At 49.1% G+C, this 16,401-nt stretch overlaps 4 protein-coding genes and 1 non-coding gene across 5 annotated transcripts in view; 3 read left to right on the top strand and 2 right to left on the bottom strand.

Moving 5' to 3' along the window:
- Positions 1-308: 308 nt before the first annotated feature.
- Positions 309-2,250, top strand: MCYG_04842 (mannosyltransferase; the record flags this gene model as incomplete). Its single annotated transcript, XM_002847059.1, has 4 exons — positions 309-361; positions 431-1,103; positions 1,156-1,953; positions 2,005-2,250. 4 exons carry the CDS (start codon positions 309-311, stop codon positions 2,248-2,250), a joined length of 1,770 nt encoding a protein of 589 aa, XP_002847105.1.
- Positions 2,251-2,747: 497 nt separating this feature from the next.
- Positions 2,748-2,832, top strand: MCYG_10547. Its single transcript has one exon. It is a non-coding gene; the product is annotated as a tRNA-Gly (tRNA).
- A 1,135-nt stretch (positions 2,833-3,967) lies between these two features.
- MCYG_04841 (SILG) lies at positions 3,968-6,292 on the bottom strand (the record flags this gene model as incomplete). The annotated part of the gene is made up of 1 exon (XM_002847058.1): positions 3,968-6,292. One exon carries the CDS (start codon positions 6,290-6,292, stop codon positions 3,968-3,970), a length of 2,325 nt encoding a protein of 774 aa, XP_002847104.1.
- Positions 6,293-7,768: 1,476 nt separating this feature from the next.
- On the top strand, positions 7,769-8,712 carry MCYG_04840 (uncharacterized protein; the record flags this gene model as incomplete). Its single annotated transcript, XM_002847057.1, has 4 exons — positions 7,769-7,777; positions 7,868-7,916; positions 7,970-7,990; positions 8,192-8,712. 4 exons carry the CDS (start codon positions 7,769-7,771, stop codon positions 8,710-8,712), a joined length of 600 nt encoding a protein of 199 aa, XP_002847103.1.
- Positions 8,713-15,916: 7,204 nt separating this feature from the next.
- Positions 15,917-16,401, bottom strand: part of MCYG_04839 (transcription initiation factor TFIID subunit 4) — a gene marked incomplete at both ends in the record, with an annotated part of 2,628 nt that continues 2,143 nt past the window's right edge. Inside the window, one exon of the mRNA XM_002847056.1 lies at positions 15,917-16,353. Within this exon, the coding sequence (XP_002847102.1) occupies positions 15,917-16,353 (437 nt within the window). The remainder of the gene's footprint in view (positions 16,354-16,401) is intronic.

Below are 16,401 nucleotides of genomic sequence, written 5' to 3'. Positions count from 1 at the left end.
CGATATCTGGCTGCCGACAGCCAGATTCATGCCAACGATGCATGGTAATACGAATAGATAATTCACAATAAAATAGATTGAATAATTCTTTCTCTGATAAATATCATCAAAATAAGCCAAAATAATTAGGCAGCAAGTAGATTTAAACTTTATGCTGAGCCTCATTTGCGGAATTTAGCTGTTCCGATAAAAGTGACGTCACGTGTATCGTCTTATCAGATTGGCTTTCGTGTTATTTTTGTGTATAAATTAACAAGCATCAAATAGGACGCGAGCTGGTTGAACGTATCTACAAGCAGGCCGGCATCATGTCGCCTCCCAGCTCCTCTAGAGAAGTTCCAGCACCATCCTCTAAATCAAAGTAAGCAACCGTGAACCTTGGCCTTCACAATAGAACTTGAGTGAGACACCCTACTAAAGGTATACATAGGCGACCTCCACCACCTTTCTCTCTTCCCATTAACACCGTATTTTACCTCTGTCTTCTCTCGAACACTCTGGCCGCAGCTCTATCCCCCATACAGGACTGTGATGAAGTCTATAATTACTGGGAACCGACACACTACATGACCCATGGATATGGGCTACAGACCTGGGAATATTCTCCGGAGTATTCCATTAGAAGCTGGTTATATATCACGCTGCATTCAAGCATTGCTAAGATACTAGGTCTCTTTGCAAGGACAAAATCGGCACAGTTCTATATGGTGCGGTTAACACTTGGACTTTTTTGCACAATATGTGAAACACGACTATTCGCTGCGATATCCTGTTCGCTAAATCCAAGAATTGGACTCTTCTTTCTTGTAATTATGGTATTCAGCCCTGGCATGTTCCATGCTTCTACTGCAGTACTTCCATCCAGCTTTTCCATGTACATGTCCATGCTTGGCTTGGCTGCTTTTCTCGATTGGCAAGGTGGGCTGAAGACCGTCCAAGGAATTGTATGCTTTGGTATTGGCGCTGTGGTTGGTTGGCCATTTGCAGGTGCTTTGGCTATACCGTTTCTGCTGGAAGAGGCTACGGTAGCATGGTCCCTAGGGGATATTGTACCAACATTCAAGCGAACCTTTGAAGGTGTTATGAAATGCTTGCTGATCCTGGTATGATCCTACAATGATTTACCACATATATATACTGACAATCCATCCATAGTCGGCTGTGGTCTTGGTAGACAGTATTTTTTACCGTCGACTCAGTCTTGTTCCATGGAACATTGTGGCCTATAATGTCTTTGGAGGCTCGGGCAAAGGCCCCAACATCTTTGGAACCGAGCCATGGACATTCTATTTCAAAAATTTGTTGCTTAACTTCAACATGTGGGCCGTTCTCGCACTCTCTAGTGCTCCCCTGCTCGTCCTCCAGGCCCTGTTCCGCCCTCACAAGACTTCCCCTCAAACTCTTTTCAGATCAATCACTCTCGTACTGCCATTCTACATGTGGCTCACAATTTTTACCATACAACCTCATAAAGAAGAGCGGTTTATGTACCCAGCATATCCCTTCCTTGGCCTTAGCGCTGCCGTCAGCCTCCATATCATTCTAGCATACATCGGAACGTCCGACCCAAAGACACTAGTCGGCAGTATACCCGCAAAGGCGAAGCTGATATTCACCGTCACCCCAGTGTTGCTAGCCGTAAACGTCGGCCTCTTGAGGATTACTGGCGTTGTGACGGCGTACAACGCACCCCTTCAAATCTTTGATTCACTACAACAAACAAACGGTATGCAGCCCGAAGGTTTCGTATGTTATGGCAAGGAGTGGTATCGGTTTCCGTCTTCATTCTTCCTACCGAATAACAACCTTCGAGCAAAATTCGTCAAGAGCGAATTCCAAGGATTATTACCGGGGGAATTTGCCGAGTCTGGCGCCGGGCTTGGATATCTACCGGGAACATGGGTGATCCCCAAGGGTATGAATGACCGGAACCAGGAAGACCCAGGAAAATATGTAGGCTCAATGATCACTTTTCATCCAGCGCCAAAACTAACCATCTTGTAGACCGACATTTCTCAATGTACCTATCTCGTTGACTCATATTTCCCAGGTGACAAGGAGACCAAGCTCGAACCACATTATATCCTCGATACAGAAACATGGGAGCAACTCTCGTGTAAGCCATTCCTAGATAGCCGTCGTACTGGCATCTTAGGGAGAATGATTTGGATTCCAAACCTACCCTTTATCCCGAAGAAATACCAGCGCGTCTGGGGGGAATACTGTCTCCTGAAGCGGAGAGCCACCTGAACGAGCCATTCAGCGGCCGGACCAGTCGCTATCAGATCAAGTAGTAGGTATATACATAGCTAGGAGTACAAGTGCAACACTATTTAACCACACCAAGTGCCCAGCCACCTTGACCCAAACAGGTGAAAACTTCCATACAGCATGCCGAGATATATAAAGCCTTTAAATGAAGAATCCTGCAGGTAGCAAGAGAATGCTGCGTTTTCCCAGGGTCGAATAATCTATCTGGTGGGAACTAAAGCATTCATGAAGATGAGTCCAGCTATGATAAATATATCATGCTATTGATCAGTTTACACATCTATATCTAAAAACAACCCCCATACCTAAAATGCAAGGCCTATTGGTTCTCCCATCAAGATGTGGTTCCTAGTTATAGCTATATTAATCTATGTTATTTCTACGATTCAACATGTACGCGCAAGTCAGTGTTTAATAAACTGGCCGTACCCGCTCCCTATATAGGGCACTCTAAACAGGCCTTTTACAAGCAACAAGCGTTGATGGTGTAGCGGTAGCACACGACTCTTCCATCGCACCGACTGATAAGTTGAGATCCGGGTTCGACTCCCGGTCGACGCAGCGCTTCTTTTTTTTTTTTTTGTTCCCCTTCCCACCCCGTATTACATAATCCATGTACATAAGCAGCGAAGCTCATAGTTCCATCGTCACGAAACTCTCGGAAGGCCTGGTAGCGAGCGGACTTCGACGCTCTAGCCAGCTCCCCCATTCTCAAGAATACTCGCGCTTCCCTGCTTTGGCCAAAACTCAACTCCCTACTTTTAAGCGCAGCGTCCTATGACTCGGAAAGTATCATCATAGGTTGGTATATGACTTAATAGTTTTCATTTCTTGATTCATATTCGTACATTGTATAAGTGCTATCCCACCCGACCCGTCTAAAGTTTGAACTCGACGACAGAACAAGCATCACAGAAAGAGAAAGCCGAAACCATGCGTCCATCATCCCCGTCCGTCCAATTTCCCAATGCATGCATCCCATATATCGATCGTTGTATTGCCCTTGCGGTGTTTTTTTTTTTTTATTTCATTTCTTTGGTGATCTCTGCTTCGGCGCCGAACTAACTCCGCCCATCCATGTTCATGTCGATGATGTTCCATGCATGTTTCATGCCCAACTTAGAAGAGAAAGAAAAGGTAAAAGAAAAATAAGGAAGAAAGGTAATTAAGTGTGGTATAAGTATATAAAGTGGCTTATTTAGAATGGAAAACCAATGGGGGAGACCAGCCGACCAAAACCAAAAGTAAGTGTAGAATCATTAATCAAAAGCCATATTATTCGTTAAAGGAAAAAAAAAGGGGGAAACGCTTGCTTTGTTCATCTTTCATCGCTCGGGGTAATAAATCATCTGAGGCTTCTCCTTTTCCAGTCGTCTTTTCCTTTTCTCCCAAGAAGAAACTCCGATATGCAATGAGGAAAAGCGCTAAGAATAGGATATGGTAATGACGTCAGTGCCAAGCCGATCGATCGACCGCGCCCCACTTCGGTCCGGCTTTTGATTCTGCCAAACTCTAAAACCTCGTGGTTTCTTGTTGCGCCTTGGCACTGACGTCATGATAAACATCATGCCTAAACTCGAGGGAAGCTTCGAGCTCTCGAGGGTTTGTTTGTTGTTTTTTTTTTGGTTTTGCAAAAATTGAGGCATCCACATCACATCATAGCGGAAAAGAAAGGGGGGGGGGGGGATGTGGAGGTTTAGTCGTCACGACCTCGTCGCTTCTGCTTGCCTGGCCAGGTAACGTTGGGGTGGACGACACGCATGTGTCGGGTGAGGGCGTCATTGCGGGAGAAGGTCTTCTCTTCGGTGCAGAGATGACAGCGGACCTTTTGCTTGCGAGCATTGTGTATTGTGTCTTCGTGGCGCGTCAAGTCGTAGGGCCGTGAGAAGATAGAATTGCATGGTTTGCCCGTCGAGGGGTTGGTGCGCTCGCATTTGTGAGGGCCAGCCTGAGAGTTGCGTGCGCTGAGCCCACGGGCACCTAGAGAGGAGCTGTCGCGGGCAAGCATGTGCGAGCCGGGCGTCGTCTGGCGGTGGGCTTCGCGCTTGTGCTTCTGCAGACGAGCAGGCGTCTCGAAGCGGCGGGTGCAACCATGGTAGGTACAGCTGTAGGTTCCGGCTTCCGACGCTGTGTCGTCTGGTCGGCCGGCGGGTAGATCCGAGTCCCGGTCTTCCATCTTGCGGTCGACAGACCCGGAGTCGAGTCCGGCCAGGGCGGCTGCAAACTCGGCGCTAGTCTGCTGGTGGTGCTGGGGCGGGTGCTGTTGGGCGGTGCCGGCCGGGTACTGCAGCACGTCGGCGCCAGCCTGGCCGAGGAAGTAAGGCTGTGGTGTGTTTTGGGAGGCGGAGGAGAAGGGGGCAAAGGCATCGTTGGAGAAGTCTGTGTTGGCCAGTGTGGTAGCCACGGCAGCTTCAAACTGCGAGGCTTCGGCCTGCGAGGGGAACAGGGGCATGCTGCTGTTGTCCGCGGGTGACTCGTGGAACTCGAGCATCGCGTCCTTGGGCGAGATGGTCTTGGGCTGCTCATCATGGCCGCCGTGACTCATCAGGTCCATTCCCCGGAGGGCAGAGTTCATGTGGGATGGCTGGTGAAGTGCGTTCTGGAAGACGTTCGCCGGCTGGGCCCAGGGAGATGCGTCGCGAGGGGAGTGAGCTCGCGCGGTCATGTGTCCCTGCTGGGCGGCCTGCAGCCTATCGGCAATAACGTTTCGGTTGCGGTAGCCAGGGTACTGCTGCTGCTGCTGCTGTGGCTGTGTCTGTGGTCTGTTTTTCTGTGCCGAGCCGCTTCGTAGCTGCTGTAAGGCTGGGTTGTACATCTCCTCCTGGAAGGGGTCGGAGAGGGAACCGGTCACATGGGACGGTTGTGCGAGGTTGTCTGTATCATCGAAGAGTAAGTATTCGTCTAACCAGCCGTGCACATCAACGGGAATCGGAGTCATACCATGTGCAAGTTTAGTGTCCTCGGACTCTTCCGGGAAGCTCGTCTGCGGTGTGGCGGGTGAGTTATGACTCAACGTCGACACCGACGGCGCGAGGGAGTACGGTGGGAAAGTGGTTGTTGGCTCTTCGTCGACAGCATGCGCAGCCTGCTGCTGGCGGTGCTGCTGCTGCTGCTGTCGCTGCTGTTCAAAGGCTGCTCGTCTCATTGCCATCTCCATCTCCGGATGGTCTCCTGCATTTCGGTACGAGGAAGACGGGTCGTAAGGAGGGAACGATGGCTGAGCCAGGAAGGAAGACTGAACGGGGGTCTGTTCAGGGGTAGGCAGAGGCTTTGACGAGCCGCGGTCGTAGCCCGTGTACCCGTGGTAGGCAGACGGCAGGGAGACGCTGGATGAGGTGGATGGGGTGCGTCTATGCGGTGACGATTGCGACTGTGTCTGTGGCTTTGCGCAGGCAGCAGTCGCAGCAGCAGCTCGAGAGGAGAGACGGTGGTGGTGATGATGGTTGTGCTGTGGCGGTAACAACGTCTGGAGGTCCCCTTCGTACGATAGACCCGACTGTAGCAGCATCTGGTTGTTGTGCTGGTGTTGGTGAGGGTTGTTGTTGTTGTTGTTGTTGTTGTTGTGCGGCGAAGACTGATACACCTTTATGGAAGGCGTCGGTGGAGTATGCGATAGCCCTTCTTCCCGAGTCGGGAAACTCTCGTCGGGCATAGAAAAGCTCCCTGCGCCGTGGTAGAAGGAAGAGATGAAGTCGGTCTCAGGAGATCCCTGGACGGAGTAGACGGGCGAGGAGGAGTCGTAGGCGACTGTGCCTGCTGGAGAGGCTACGGCGGAGGAGGATGACTCTGGAGGAGGTGGCGTAGAGCAGCCCTGGTAAGCAGAAAAGTTCAACAACGGACTATCAGTGGTGGACGGCTGCTGGTGCTGGTGCTGGTGCTGGTGGAGATAGGAGGGCAGGAGCAGCTCAATTTGATCGAGCTGGTCGAGCTGGTCTTGGAGTTGTAGGGTCTGCTCTGTATATGGGCCGGTGCTGTGGCGGATATATGATGTCGACAGTGAAGGGATGGAGGACAGCATCATCCTCAAATAGTTATACCTTCCCGTGGACCGGAAAAAGTTGCAGCGAAGTCCTGTGGCAAAGAGAGCCAAGAACTCAAATCAACTGAAGAGGTTGAAGAACCTCTTTTAGGGCTGAAACTCTGTGCGAATGCTTGCTTTGTGTACCACTGGGCTCGTAGTAAAATAAAATATGAAAAAATAGAATATAAAAAAAAAAAAGGAAGGGAAGGGAAGAAAGGGTGGGAGTTGGTTCCTCTTATTATATCTGTGCTGCAAGAACCCAGTGTATGAACATGGAGGGTGGTTTTGCTTTTTTCCTTTTCTTTTTTTTTTTTTTTTTTTTACCCTCTTAGAGTTCTTGGTAGATTGTGCGAGGCGTGGCTTGTTGCTGTGTGTGTGTGTATCAAAAGAGTCGATCGTTGGACTGGAGTGGTTTCGACTTTTCTGCTGCTTGAACTGTAGAGAGAACTTGGAGAGGAAGTCGAGGTCGATTTCGCTTGCCTGGAGGGTTACTATATATTCCCGGCGTCTATTCAAAGTCTTTTTTTGCAAAGGCTAAAAGTGGCTAGTCCGTATCGGGAGACCTGACGTGGACTCTTTTTTATTTTTGCAAACCTAGATCTTCACCGCCTTTAGTCATCAGCGCTAGTCCGTATATGGATGCCAAGGCCGTTTCCGGACCAAAAAAAAACTCAGGCTTGGGCTTGTGCACAGGGCTTAATGCAGAACAAGAGCGAAGCAGATGGAGAGAGAAGAAGAAGGAAGAAGAAGATGGCATCGAGGAAGGTTAGGACAAGGGAAGCCATAGGGCTGTCCGGCCTCGCCATTATGACTCTACAGGACAGACCACTCCGTTCCTCCCGTCCCCTCCGTACTCCGTCCTCTACCCGGAGATATGGAGTCCTAAAGTCGAGTCTCTGTGGCTTTACCCTTACCCTGTCCGGTTACACCGATCGGACTCCGCCACAATGACATTGACAAACTAAGAAGAGGAAAAAGCAAAGCGTCTCGACTTGCATGCATGAATGCGACCTGATGCAGTAATTCATCGTCATCTGTTCTGCCCTTCTTTCTTCTTCCGGCTACGACGAGATTCTAATCGGGTTCGCTCTTTTTTTTCCTCCCTTTCTTTTTTGTGCCTGTCTTGTTTTTTTTTTTCCCTTTCTTTTCTTTTTCGGGCTCTTCGCTGTGCCGTCTTGACTATGTACACGCTATGTCGACAAGGTGGTATGTGGCTAGTGAGTAGATCGCGGATCGTCGTCAATAGCAGCGCACATAGTCGCAGAGGTGACTCTCTCCTCTTTCGCTGCTCTTCTCCACGTTTCGCTCTCCAGCCACAGGATTGTCTCTGCTTACTACGTATGTGCTGCTTATGTGCGTGCAAGTGGTTCACGGCCTGACTCGTGGTGGTCATCTGACCTCGAAACCCTGGACGGACTTAACTCGGCAGACCAGAAGGACGAGCAAGGGCGCGGGAGTCTGCGTCTGCTGTCGGTGATGGACGAAGTATATACACAGCTTACATAGTAGAGAGCTTGTTCCTGGTCCCTATTTACTCCGCAACGCAATTCGACTATTGACTGACGGCACGACCAGCCTGGCCGTCAACAGCGTGACTCTACAGCATACATAGTATACATCGTAAGTAAGTACTTGAAACCCTGCAACCGACCAGGTTCAGCTTTTGACAAGTAATAGTCGAGTCGTCCCATCGCAGTGGTACGTAGGGCCTAGTTTGAAGGCCCGGGTAAGGGTAGTTTCCGAGATGTTGGGTTCTCTCTCGATGACGGACAGGATCCGATGGCCAGGTTCGTCCGTATACTTGGTTTCTCTCTCGTCCTTCCGCCTATTCCTGCTAACTATTCCTACTTTTTCTCGTCGGCCCAGGTTAACCCGGTAAAATCGTGTTATGCACGCTAGGCTACTGTATCCCTACTAAGAGATCACGCTCAGTTGGTTTCGAGCAGGGAACACATTCGATACAGCAGAACAAGCGAAAAGAAGAAAGCAAAAAAAAAAAAAAGAAACGAGGTGAAGAAAAATCCAAGATCGGTAATTCGATAGATCAAGAACTCAATCTCAAGATCTCAATCTTCAATTCCGAACTTAATGCTTTTCTTTTTGGCGGAAAAGAAAATAACATGTGGTTTGTTTGGTCGGTCGTAGATCTATCATTCGTCCATCCAGGGTTTCGCAAGGACGATGCATTTAATTTAGGGGTCTGGAGATGTGCAGTTCGGTTTACGAAAGGAGGGAGAACAACTCGATTTAGGGGTTTGAACGATAACCTTCGTCCCTCGAGAGAAAGCAAAAATGGACGTGAACTGGGCACGAACCGTGTAACATGCTCCCGCACATCGAGGGATCCTTTACAAAAGTGCTACTCTGCTGTTTATCGAGAAGAGATGAAAAAAAACGTCGATCTCGATCGGACATCCTAACGAGATCGCTCGCTCGTGGCGGTGCAGGGGGAGAGGACGAAGAACGAGATGAAAGCAGACAATCGAAAAATGGAAAAAGAAAGCAACAAAAAGAAACAGAGAGTTATACTCTGTAATAGAGAGAAAAGGAAAACATATCGAAAAAGAAAAGAAAGGGAAAAAAAAAAGGGAGGTTAAGCGCTGTGTACTATTGGTGTGCACGATAGAGTACATGCTGGGTCTACGAGAAGCAAGTAATCAGCAAAGGTAGAGTAACATGCGTATAATCTCTCGGAAACGTTGCAAGAAGTGACAGTGACATTCCCGCCTGCTCTTCCACGGATCCCAACTCCCGCACGTCCACGTCTTCTTTCCTCCCTCTTTCTCGGGCCAGCCGAGCAGATTTACTAATCGTCTATGGGGCAAAACACTCTGTTTGAAGCGGACAGAGTGGACATGGGGGGGTTGAAAAAAAAAACTCGTGGCAGCTCCTGTACTTATGCGCAAAGGCGGGTACCTACAGCCTTACCACCAGAACGATGAGATATACCCAAGCCCATAACTAGTTACGGGTTCCCATTTCCCAAAACAGTAGTAAAAGGCACCTCACTGATAGGCTGGTGGAGACAAAAAAAACAGAGAAAAATCGAGAAAAATTCGACTTCTCCAACCACATTGGTGGAAAGCGACTGCACAGCCACGGCTAGAGTTCCACTGCGTCGGTTTGCTTTTTTCTTTTCTTTTTCTTTTTCTTTTCTTTTCTCTTAGCGTCAATACGTGTTTTCCGATCTTGTTCTTGATCTGGCGGCTAAGCGTGAAGAGCGTGAGCCGCGATGACGAGCGGGCGTTGTCGATCGGCTGATGGATGCCGAATACGGTCTTGGCTTGTTTCTCTGCGCGGAAACAAAAGGGAAAGCCAGATGAGGCTGTGCTGAGCCACTGTGGCTAGTGAGAGGAAGTGATGATGAAGTGATCGATGATGGGGGGGGGGACAAGGAAGTTCGTGGCTTGCAGGGACGGCGTTTCTGATGGAGATAGCTCGTTGTACCTGGATGCTCACCGAATATCTTCGACGTCAGACCAGACAATGTCGGCCCCCGGAACTATACACCCAGAGAGAGGGAGAAAGAGAGGCCAGACTGGTCGCTCTGGGACTGTCGTGCTTCCAGCACGAGACATCGGATGCCCTTCTGCCTGAGACAAGCAAGGGCCAGAGCTCGCGTTCCGCTCCCAGCTCACCAGGCGAGGGCCTGGAACGAAAGGGTATCCAACATCCAACGGGTCGACGGGGTTTGGCCAGAGCAGCGCACGGAGATACTGAGATCGATGGGTAAGGGGGGAGGGAAGCGAAAAAAAAAAAAAAAAAAACTCTTCATCCAAGGACACATGGCATTTCGCATCCTCCAGCGTCACATACCACCGCTGATTGGCCGTATGCAGCCCTATCTTTATCCTCTGTCCCACACATGAAAATTTTTCTTCTGCACCCCCTGTCGACAGTGTGCTTCCCTCCTGCTTGTCCTTACTAAGATCAGCACTCGTCCCATCCTTTCCCATCCCTTGCATGTCCCTTTTTTACCTCCCCTCTTCGTCTGTGCGCGTCTTGAAGGTTTTATTTCTTTTTCTATTTTTAATTTTAAGCCCAAAAGCTAAAAGTAAAAATATTCTGCCGGTCTTGGCGTGCATGGGCTCCAGCCACGGAAGTTCTCGAGTTTCGACATCAGAAAAGGATGAGAAGAAAAAGACAAAACGGATGTGGGAAGTGTGTGTACGGAAGACGGCGAACGGAGGGGAGCGGGAGGGCGAGGGGCAAGACCCTGTGCCAGGGCGTTGTGGCTTAGATAAAGGGAGCTTGGACGGCACATGGCATTCCTACGAAAAGGAGCGGCATCCGCACATTCTTTCAGGCCATCTGGACAGACATATAACTCACCCTCTCCCCCAACCCCCCCGGCCATCTTCCCATCCTGGAATATCGCCAGTGCAGGAATCAAGGCCAAGACGGCCATCGCACCACATTGGCAATCCCATAAACATGTCTTACCTTTCCTTTTTTACGGCTTACGGACTCGAGAGTCGAAAAAAAAAAAAAGAGCAGCCAGAAAGGGCAGATGAACAGTGGAACGCGGGCGGTCGTGGACCGTTTCTTCTCTCCCCGAAGCCCCCCCGCCTTGCTCAGAGTACAACCCCGCGGACAGTGCTGATTCGCTCCCAAGGCTATGCATGTTAACCCCATGCTTATCTCGACATCTCGCCACTCCGGATGTTCAACGCCTGGCCTCCCCCCTTCTTTTTCTTCCCCGGCGTAGAATGCTCTTTGATTTTCCTTACCCGAATGGCGTGCGTGGCTGCGTTTGTTCATGATACCCCTCGCCGCCTCCAGTTTGCACCCGGGGCCTGGTTCGCCATGTCATGTCCATCATGCTGGCCAGCCAACAGCCCACTCCGAACTACGGTTTTGACGTCTCTTAGTCTCTTCCTTTAACCCTCTACCAGTCCCAAGGCTCTGGGATCCAGGGCCCCATCCAACCGTCTATCAAGCTTGGTACCTTCGCCTCCTCGAAACAACCCCCGCCCCTGTACAGTTGACTTGCGAGGCTAGCTGAACGGCAGTATGTATATACATACATACATGCCTACCTCCCCCACTCAAGTCATGATGTGCGCATGCGAGACTCGCTTATGCGCACTGCTGCGAATTTCTGATTACTATTCCTCTGCTGTCAGACGTGCAGAACCGTTACGCAACCAGACCCCCGGAAAGGAATCAGCAGCCACCTTCTGCCTCTTCCTTCCACACACACACACACACACCCACCCACACACGCGACCGATATATGTACAATATACATATATAGTACATATATATGCATGCATATACGACGCCACACCTACTATCAAGCCACAACACTCAAGCCTTGGTCATGCCTTACACTCTCATATATCGTTGCTGGCGTGCGATACCCACTTCATTCCCCCTATCTCCCCCCGTCTGCCGTTTCCCCGTTTGAAAGAAGAAGAAAAGATAGTGGAACCTGGAGAAGAGAAAAGTTATCCTATTATCGATAGGATGTGCCATGATGCGATATGATATGCCCATCCTTCATGCATGAGTCAAAACAGGCTCCTTGCCTTCCCCCCCCAAAGCAACCTATTCACTCACCTTCAAGAAACCTATCCTGCCACCGGGGAGGGAACAGAGTACACGTTTTGCCCCTTCCATCAACATTTCAACGCAATCACTTGATCGATCAGGTGTGACAGCAAGGCGAATAAAAGAACAAGCACCGTCCAGTCGTTATGCTGAGGCACCAAGATGAGAAACTTATAAAATTTTTGTAGGGAAAAATAAGAATAAGAAAAACAAACGAACTCCCCCAGGCACATAAAACGAACTTAACCAACGTTCCGGAAACTCCAAGAACCAATATAATCCAATTAACAGCGAGTGGGAAATCAATTTATCCCATGTTTCCTTTTTCTTTTATTTATTTTCCCTTTTCCTGCTTCCTTTTTCCTCTGTATATTTCGTTTTCCACTCCTAACTGCTATACTCTTCCCCTTTTTTTTTCATTCCTGCTCATCTTTCACCAACAGCCCAATCCGCATCTCCTTTTCTGCCGGTGGATACTATTATTTATTTTCATCCCAACAGCCTCATAGCCAGAAAGCCCGATAGGGCGTCCCCTTTGTGTCTCGCAATTCGGCTTTCTTCAAAATACAAGGCGCCCGTCTCACAAGCAACATCATAAGAACACGCGCGAACGAATAAATAAATAAAATTAATAGGTTAAAAAAAAAAAAAAAAACAATAGACCAGTTCATCCGCCCGCCGACTCCGGCAACTCGTAGCCTTAAACATCTACATCGCGTGATTATTCTAAATATATATGTAATGGATGTGGTGGAAATGCCGTTCCGGCCCGGTGTTTTGGTTTATTTGGGCATAACTTAACTATTCTTTCCTCCTTGCCGAGGCTGCCTCACCAAAGTAACGTTAACCCCTTTTCATACCAACACATCGCAGCATATACGTACATACACAGCATCCGAATCACTTTTTCTCTCTCTCTCGCGTATAAGTAAGTACCGGTCTGCCAAACTTTGCTACCCTCCTTCATTTATCTTCGATCCGCAAAATGATACATATCCTTCCATCTGTCTTGGTGAACGGCAAAAAGACGACGGATCCAAGGCACTAAGGCCCTTCCACCATCTGAAAAACAGGGAATCGAAACGAGTTGGAAGACCCGCAATGATGCTTAAAGTGCCTTCTAGGCGAGTTTCTAGAAGAACTTTCTTCCGGATTTTTTTGTTTGCGCCTTTCTTTGCTTTTTTCTCTTCCTTTGAGAAATTTTTTTTTTTTTAATTCCCATTCCAAGGCCAGGGACCGAGCACCCGCCAAAGGGAATCGAGAGATGGCCATCTCCGGATTCCGGTCCGGACTTTCAAGCTTCGTTCTTTTATGCATAGAACTCGAATAGGAAACGAACAGGGATAGAGGAAGGATTTTTTTTTTATAGATCATTAATGATATAAAGTGATTTTCGGGATGGATTCGTTTAAACCAACGAATAAATGGGGGTGGTTGGTAGAATTCATGCTTATTCTACCAAGAAAAATGCAGTATCAAGGAACAGATCAGAGAGCGATTCAGGATTCGATTATCCACTGTGATTGCCAGGCTTGCTTTGTGGGTGACTGGAGCCCGTTCTTCCCGTGTCTGTTCTCTGAAAGTTGATCTCCCCAAGCCCAAAAGGAAGAGGCCGCGACATAAAGAGCATTAAGGTTGAATGAACCGCATATTATATTAATGGGTCCCTTTTTCCGTTTCATGCTTGTTCAGGTCGCAGATTGGCTCTGCTGTTAGATTAAGGCAAAAAAGAGTCTCTCTTTCAAGGGTCTTGGGCGCGGGATTGATCGTACACTAACGGAAAGGAGGCAGATAACACTCCGCAGGCCTTGTCCGAATACGCCGTTTGCGGTAACCCGTAGTTATAACGACGGTGGTTATAGGCAAAGGGCTTCTGCCCCGATAGGGAAGGTATACGACTTGCTATCCTTCACGGCGTATAAGTATCAAAAAATACTATCCCTTACTCCCGTACTCGGTAGACGGACTGGAAATAGGGGGTGGGATAACGGGGTAGAAACTGATCTTGCAGCAGCGGGTGGGTCGTTCCCACCATCCCGCTCTGCCCTGAACCGCATATATATAATACATTTTATGGTTAGTTTGGTTTGGATTCTCACTCCAGCCAGCCAACTGTTCGCTTCATCAGACTGCTGCGTTTCATGCCTGGGGGACCGAAGGAAAAAAAATAAAAATAAAAAATAAAGAATGTGAGCAATCAGGCGGCTCCTTGGGGGTATCAAGGCAGAATTGAATCTGGAGTCCAACCCTTCTCTCAAAGTACTCCATCTCAAGCATTACCATGTATATATAAGTATACGTGCCTGAGGCGCTGATTACCTACCGAGTAGACAGGGAGTGCCGTCCAATAACAGGCCAACGCCCTCTTCATTGCGTGCGCTAGTCAAGAGACGCCAACTCGACGTAGGGCCTCTCCTTTCGGGTAGGGCCTCCGATCTGCTTGGAGATGTGGCTCGTTGGCTTCAGCCCTGTCGCTTTCCCTTATCTTTTGATGGCCAGGCTAACTAAACTCTTAGAAAGGCCTTCTTCTTATCTCGAGATGGATGTGGAAGCTGCAGACGCGCACTATACAAAAGACACTTTTGCTTCACCGTCTCTGCAAACACGGTCTGGACGGCGTAGACGACAAACAGCGCTTTGCCGCTGCTAATACCTGCACTGAAATCTTCTGGTGGGGGGGGGGAGAAGAAATGTCACCCTTGCTCGGCGCGTTTGACACAAGCATGCAGCGTACCGCTCGCTGCTACAGATGGCACATTCACGTCCACCCACATGACAGCAATCGCCAGGTTCACCGATATTCTTTTTCCGTGGGGGTGGTAAGGGGGGGGGGGAGAATCAAGGGGCGTAGGGGGTGTCATCTCTGCACCATCGTAGATACTGCTTGATACTCCATCGATCTGTCACGTCGATGTAATGTACATGCATACGCCGTTCACCGCTGTATAACTATCGCACAGATAGCCGAGGATGACGTCGTAATGCATGCATATCAAGACATATGACAGCAATATCAAATCTGTATATCATCGCAAAGAAGACGAAGACGAGAGAGAGAGAGAGAGAGAAGAAAACCGCATCTTCTGGTCCGCTTGATGTGGCTCTCGGTAATATCTCGGCCGGGATGGAGCGGGAAAGTTGGAAGAAGGATATAGTTCTTCACATTCCAGGGCGTTTCTGCCTGTCATCCTGCACGGATTGAAGTATGGCAGGTAACATGGCGGATTGCCGCTGATCGATGGATATCAGATGGAGATTGCGGCGAGGGATGAGAGTGTAAAAGCTCATGCGTTTTGACACATCGTTTCAACGTTGGCTGGAGGCGATGTTAGCCCTGGCAAAAGTCTGGGGTATGTCGGGAGTTTGCAGACGTAGGATGCTTCATGGAATGTCATGGATTGTGTCAATGGCATCTGACGTTAGACGTGGCGTGGGGGTTGATGTTGATAGATACGTTCTATACAGATGCAAGTACATTGCCACACTCAATGAAGTGATACATACTATGCGGAAGCCAATGTGGAAGTCTGATAACAGCTTCCAATACAAAGTACAAACGTTGAAAACCGAAACCATCCATTTTTATTCCTACGGCGATATTTATTTAACCAGATTCAAAAAAAAAAAAAAAAAAAATATTCAACAGGTCCTCGAGAAAAGGCACCGTTATCACCAAGAAGAACCAATGCTATAAAGGAAACCACTAATTCACACCCACACACATTAATCATATAGACGAGAACCAAAGCCAGTATGAACTAAGCCAAGATAGATAAAATGTCAATTTCCCAGACCCGTGGGAATAAGACGGGCGGTAAGTAAGTAGATAGATATAGTAACGAGTGGGAACGCAGGCGCAAAAGCAAAGCAGAAGAAAGGCACAAAATAACTAACGCATCGAGCAGAAAGATCAGGCCGAGATGTCAAGTAAGTCAGATAAGCGGTAAGTAACGGGGATGGATATCGACCCGAGCTTGAGAATGGAAATGCAATATGTGCTTTGCACTGGTATAAGTGAGGCTGTTCGCCGGTGGAAAAAAAAAAAAACAGGAAAAAAGAAAAAGGAGAAAATCAGCTTGAAACTCTCAGACGGAACAAATCGGACCACAGGGAGGCGAGACGCAGCTTCTTTGATTTGTTGGCTGTTTTTGTTGGCTTTGCTGCTCCTGCTGCCGAACCTGAGCGCGGGGGGATGTGAATTGACATTGCGCGCGGGAGAGGCGGGGGAGACGGCGGAGCGGAGGTTGGCATTGGCGGAGCCCCGGCCAGGGACATGGACCTGGATGGCTGGGCTGCATTTGGCTTGGGTGCTAGCTTGGGCTTGGGCGCAGAAGGGTTGCGTTTGATCAGTTTGCGGGCTTGAGACTGGGCGCGACGGGCACTGGTGCCGAGGTCGGCGAAGTCGGATATTGCCGTTGATGACCTGGGGGGAGACGAAGCAGCTTTTGATGCCGGTGTCCCCGTTGCCGTGTTCGTCGTCGTAGCAGTTGTCGTTTTCTCGGGGACTGCTGGCGCCGCCGGGGTGCTGGAGGCAGGCTGCTCGAGAGGGAAAGTCT

The sequence above is a fragment of the Microsporum canis genome, genomic scaffold, assembly GCF_000151145.1.
Source record: "Microsporum canis CBS 113480 supercont1.4 genomic scaffold, whole genome shotgun sequence".
In the NCBI taxonomy this organism is placed as follows: domain Eukaryota; kingdom Fungi; phylum Ascomycota; class Eurotiomycetes; order Onygenales; family Arthrodermataceae; genus Microsporum; species Microsporum canis.
This window is presented reverse-complemented; position numbering and strand designations above follow the sequence as displayed.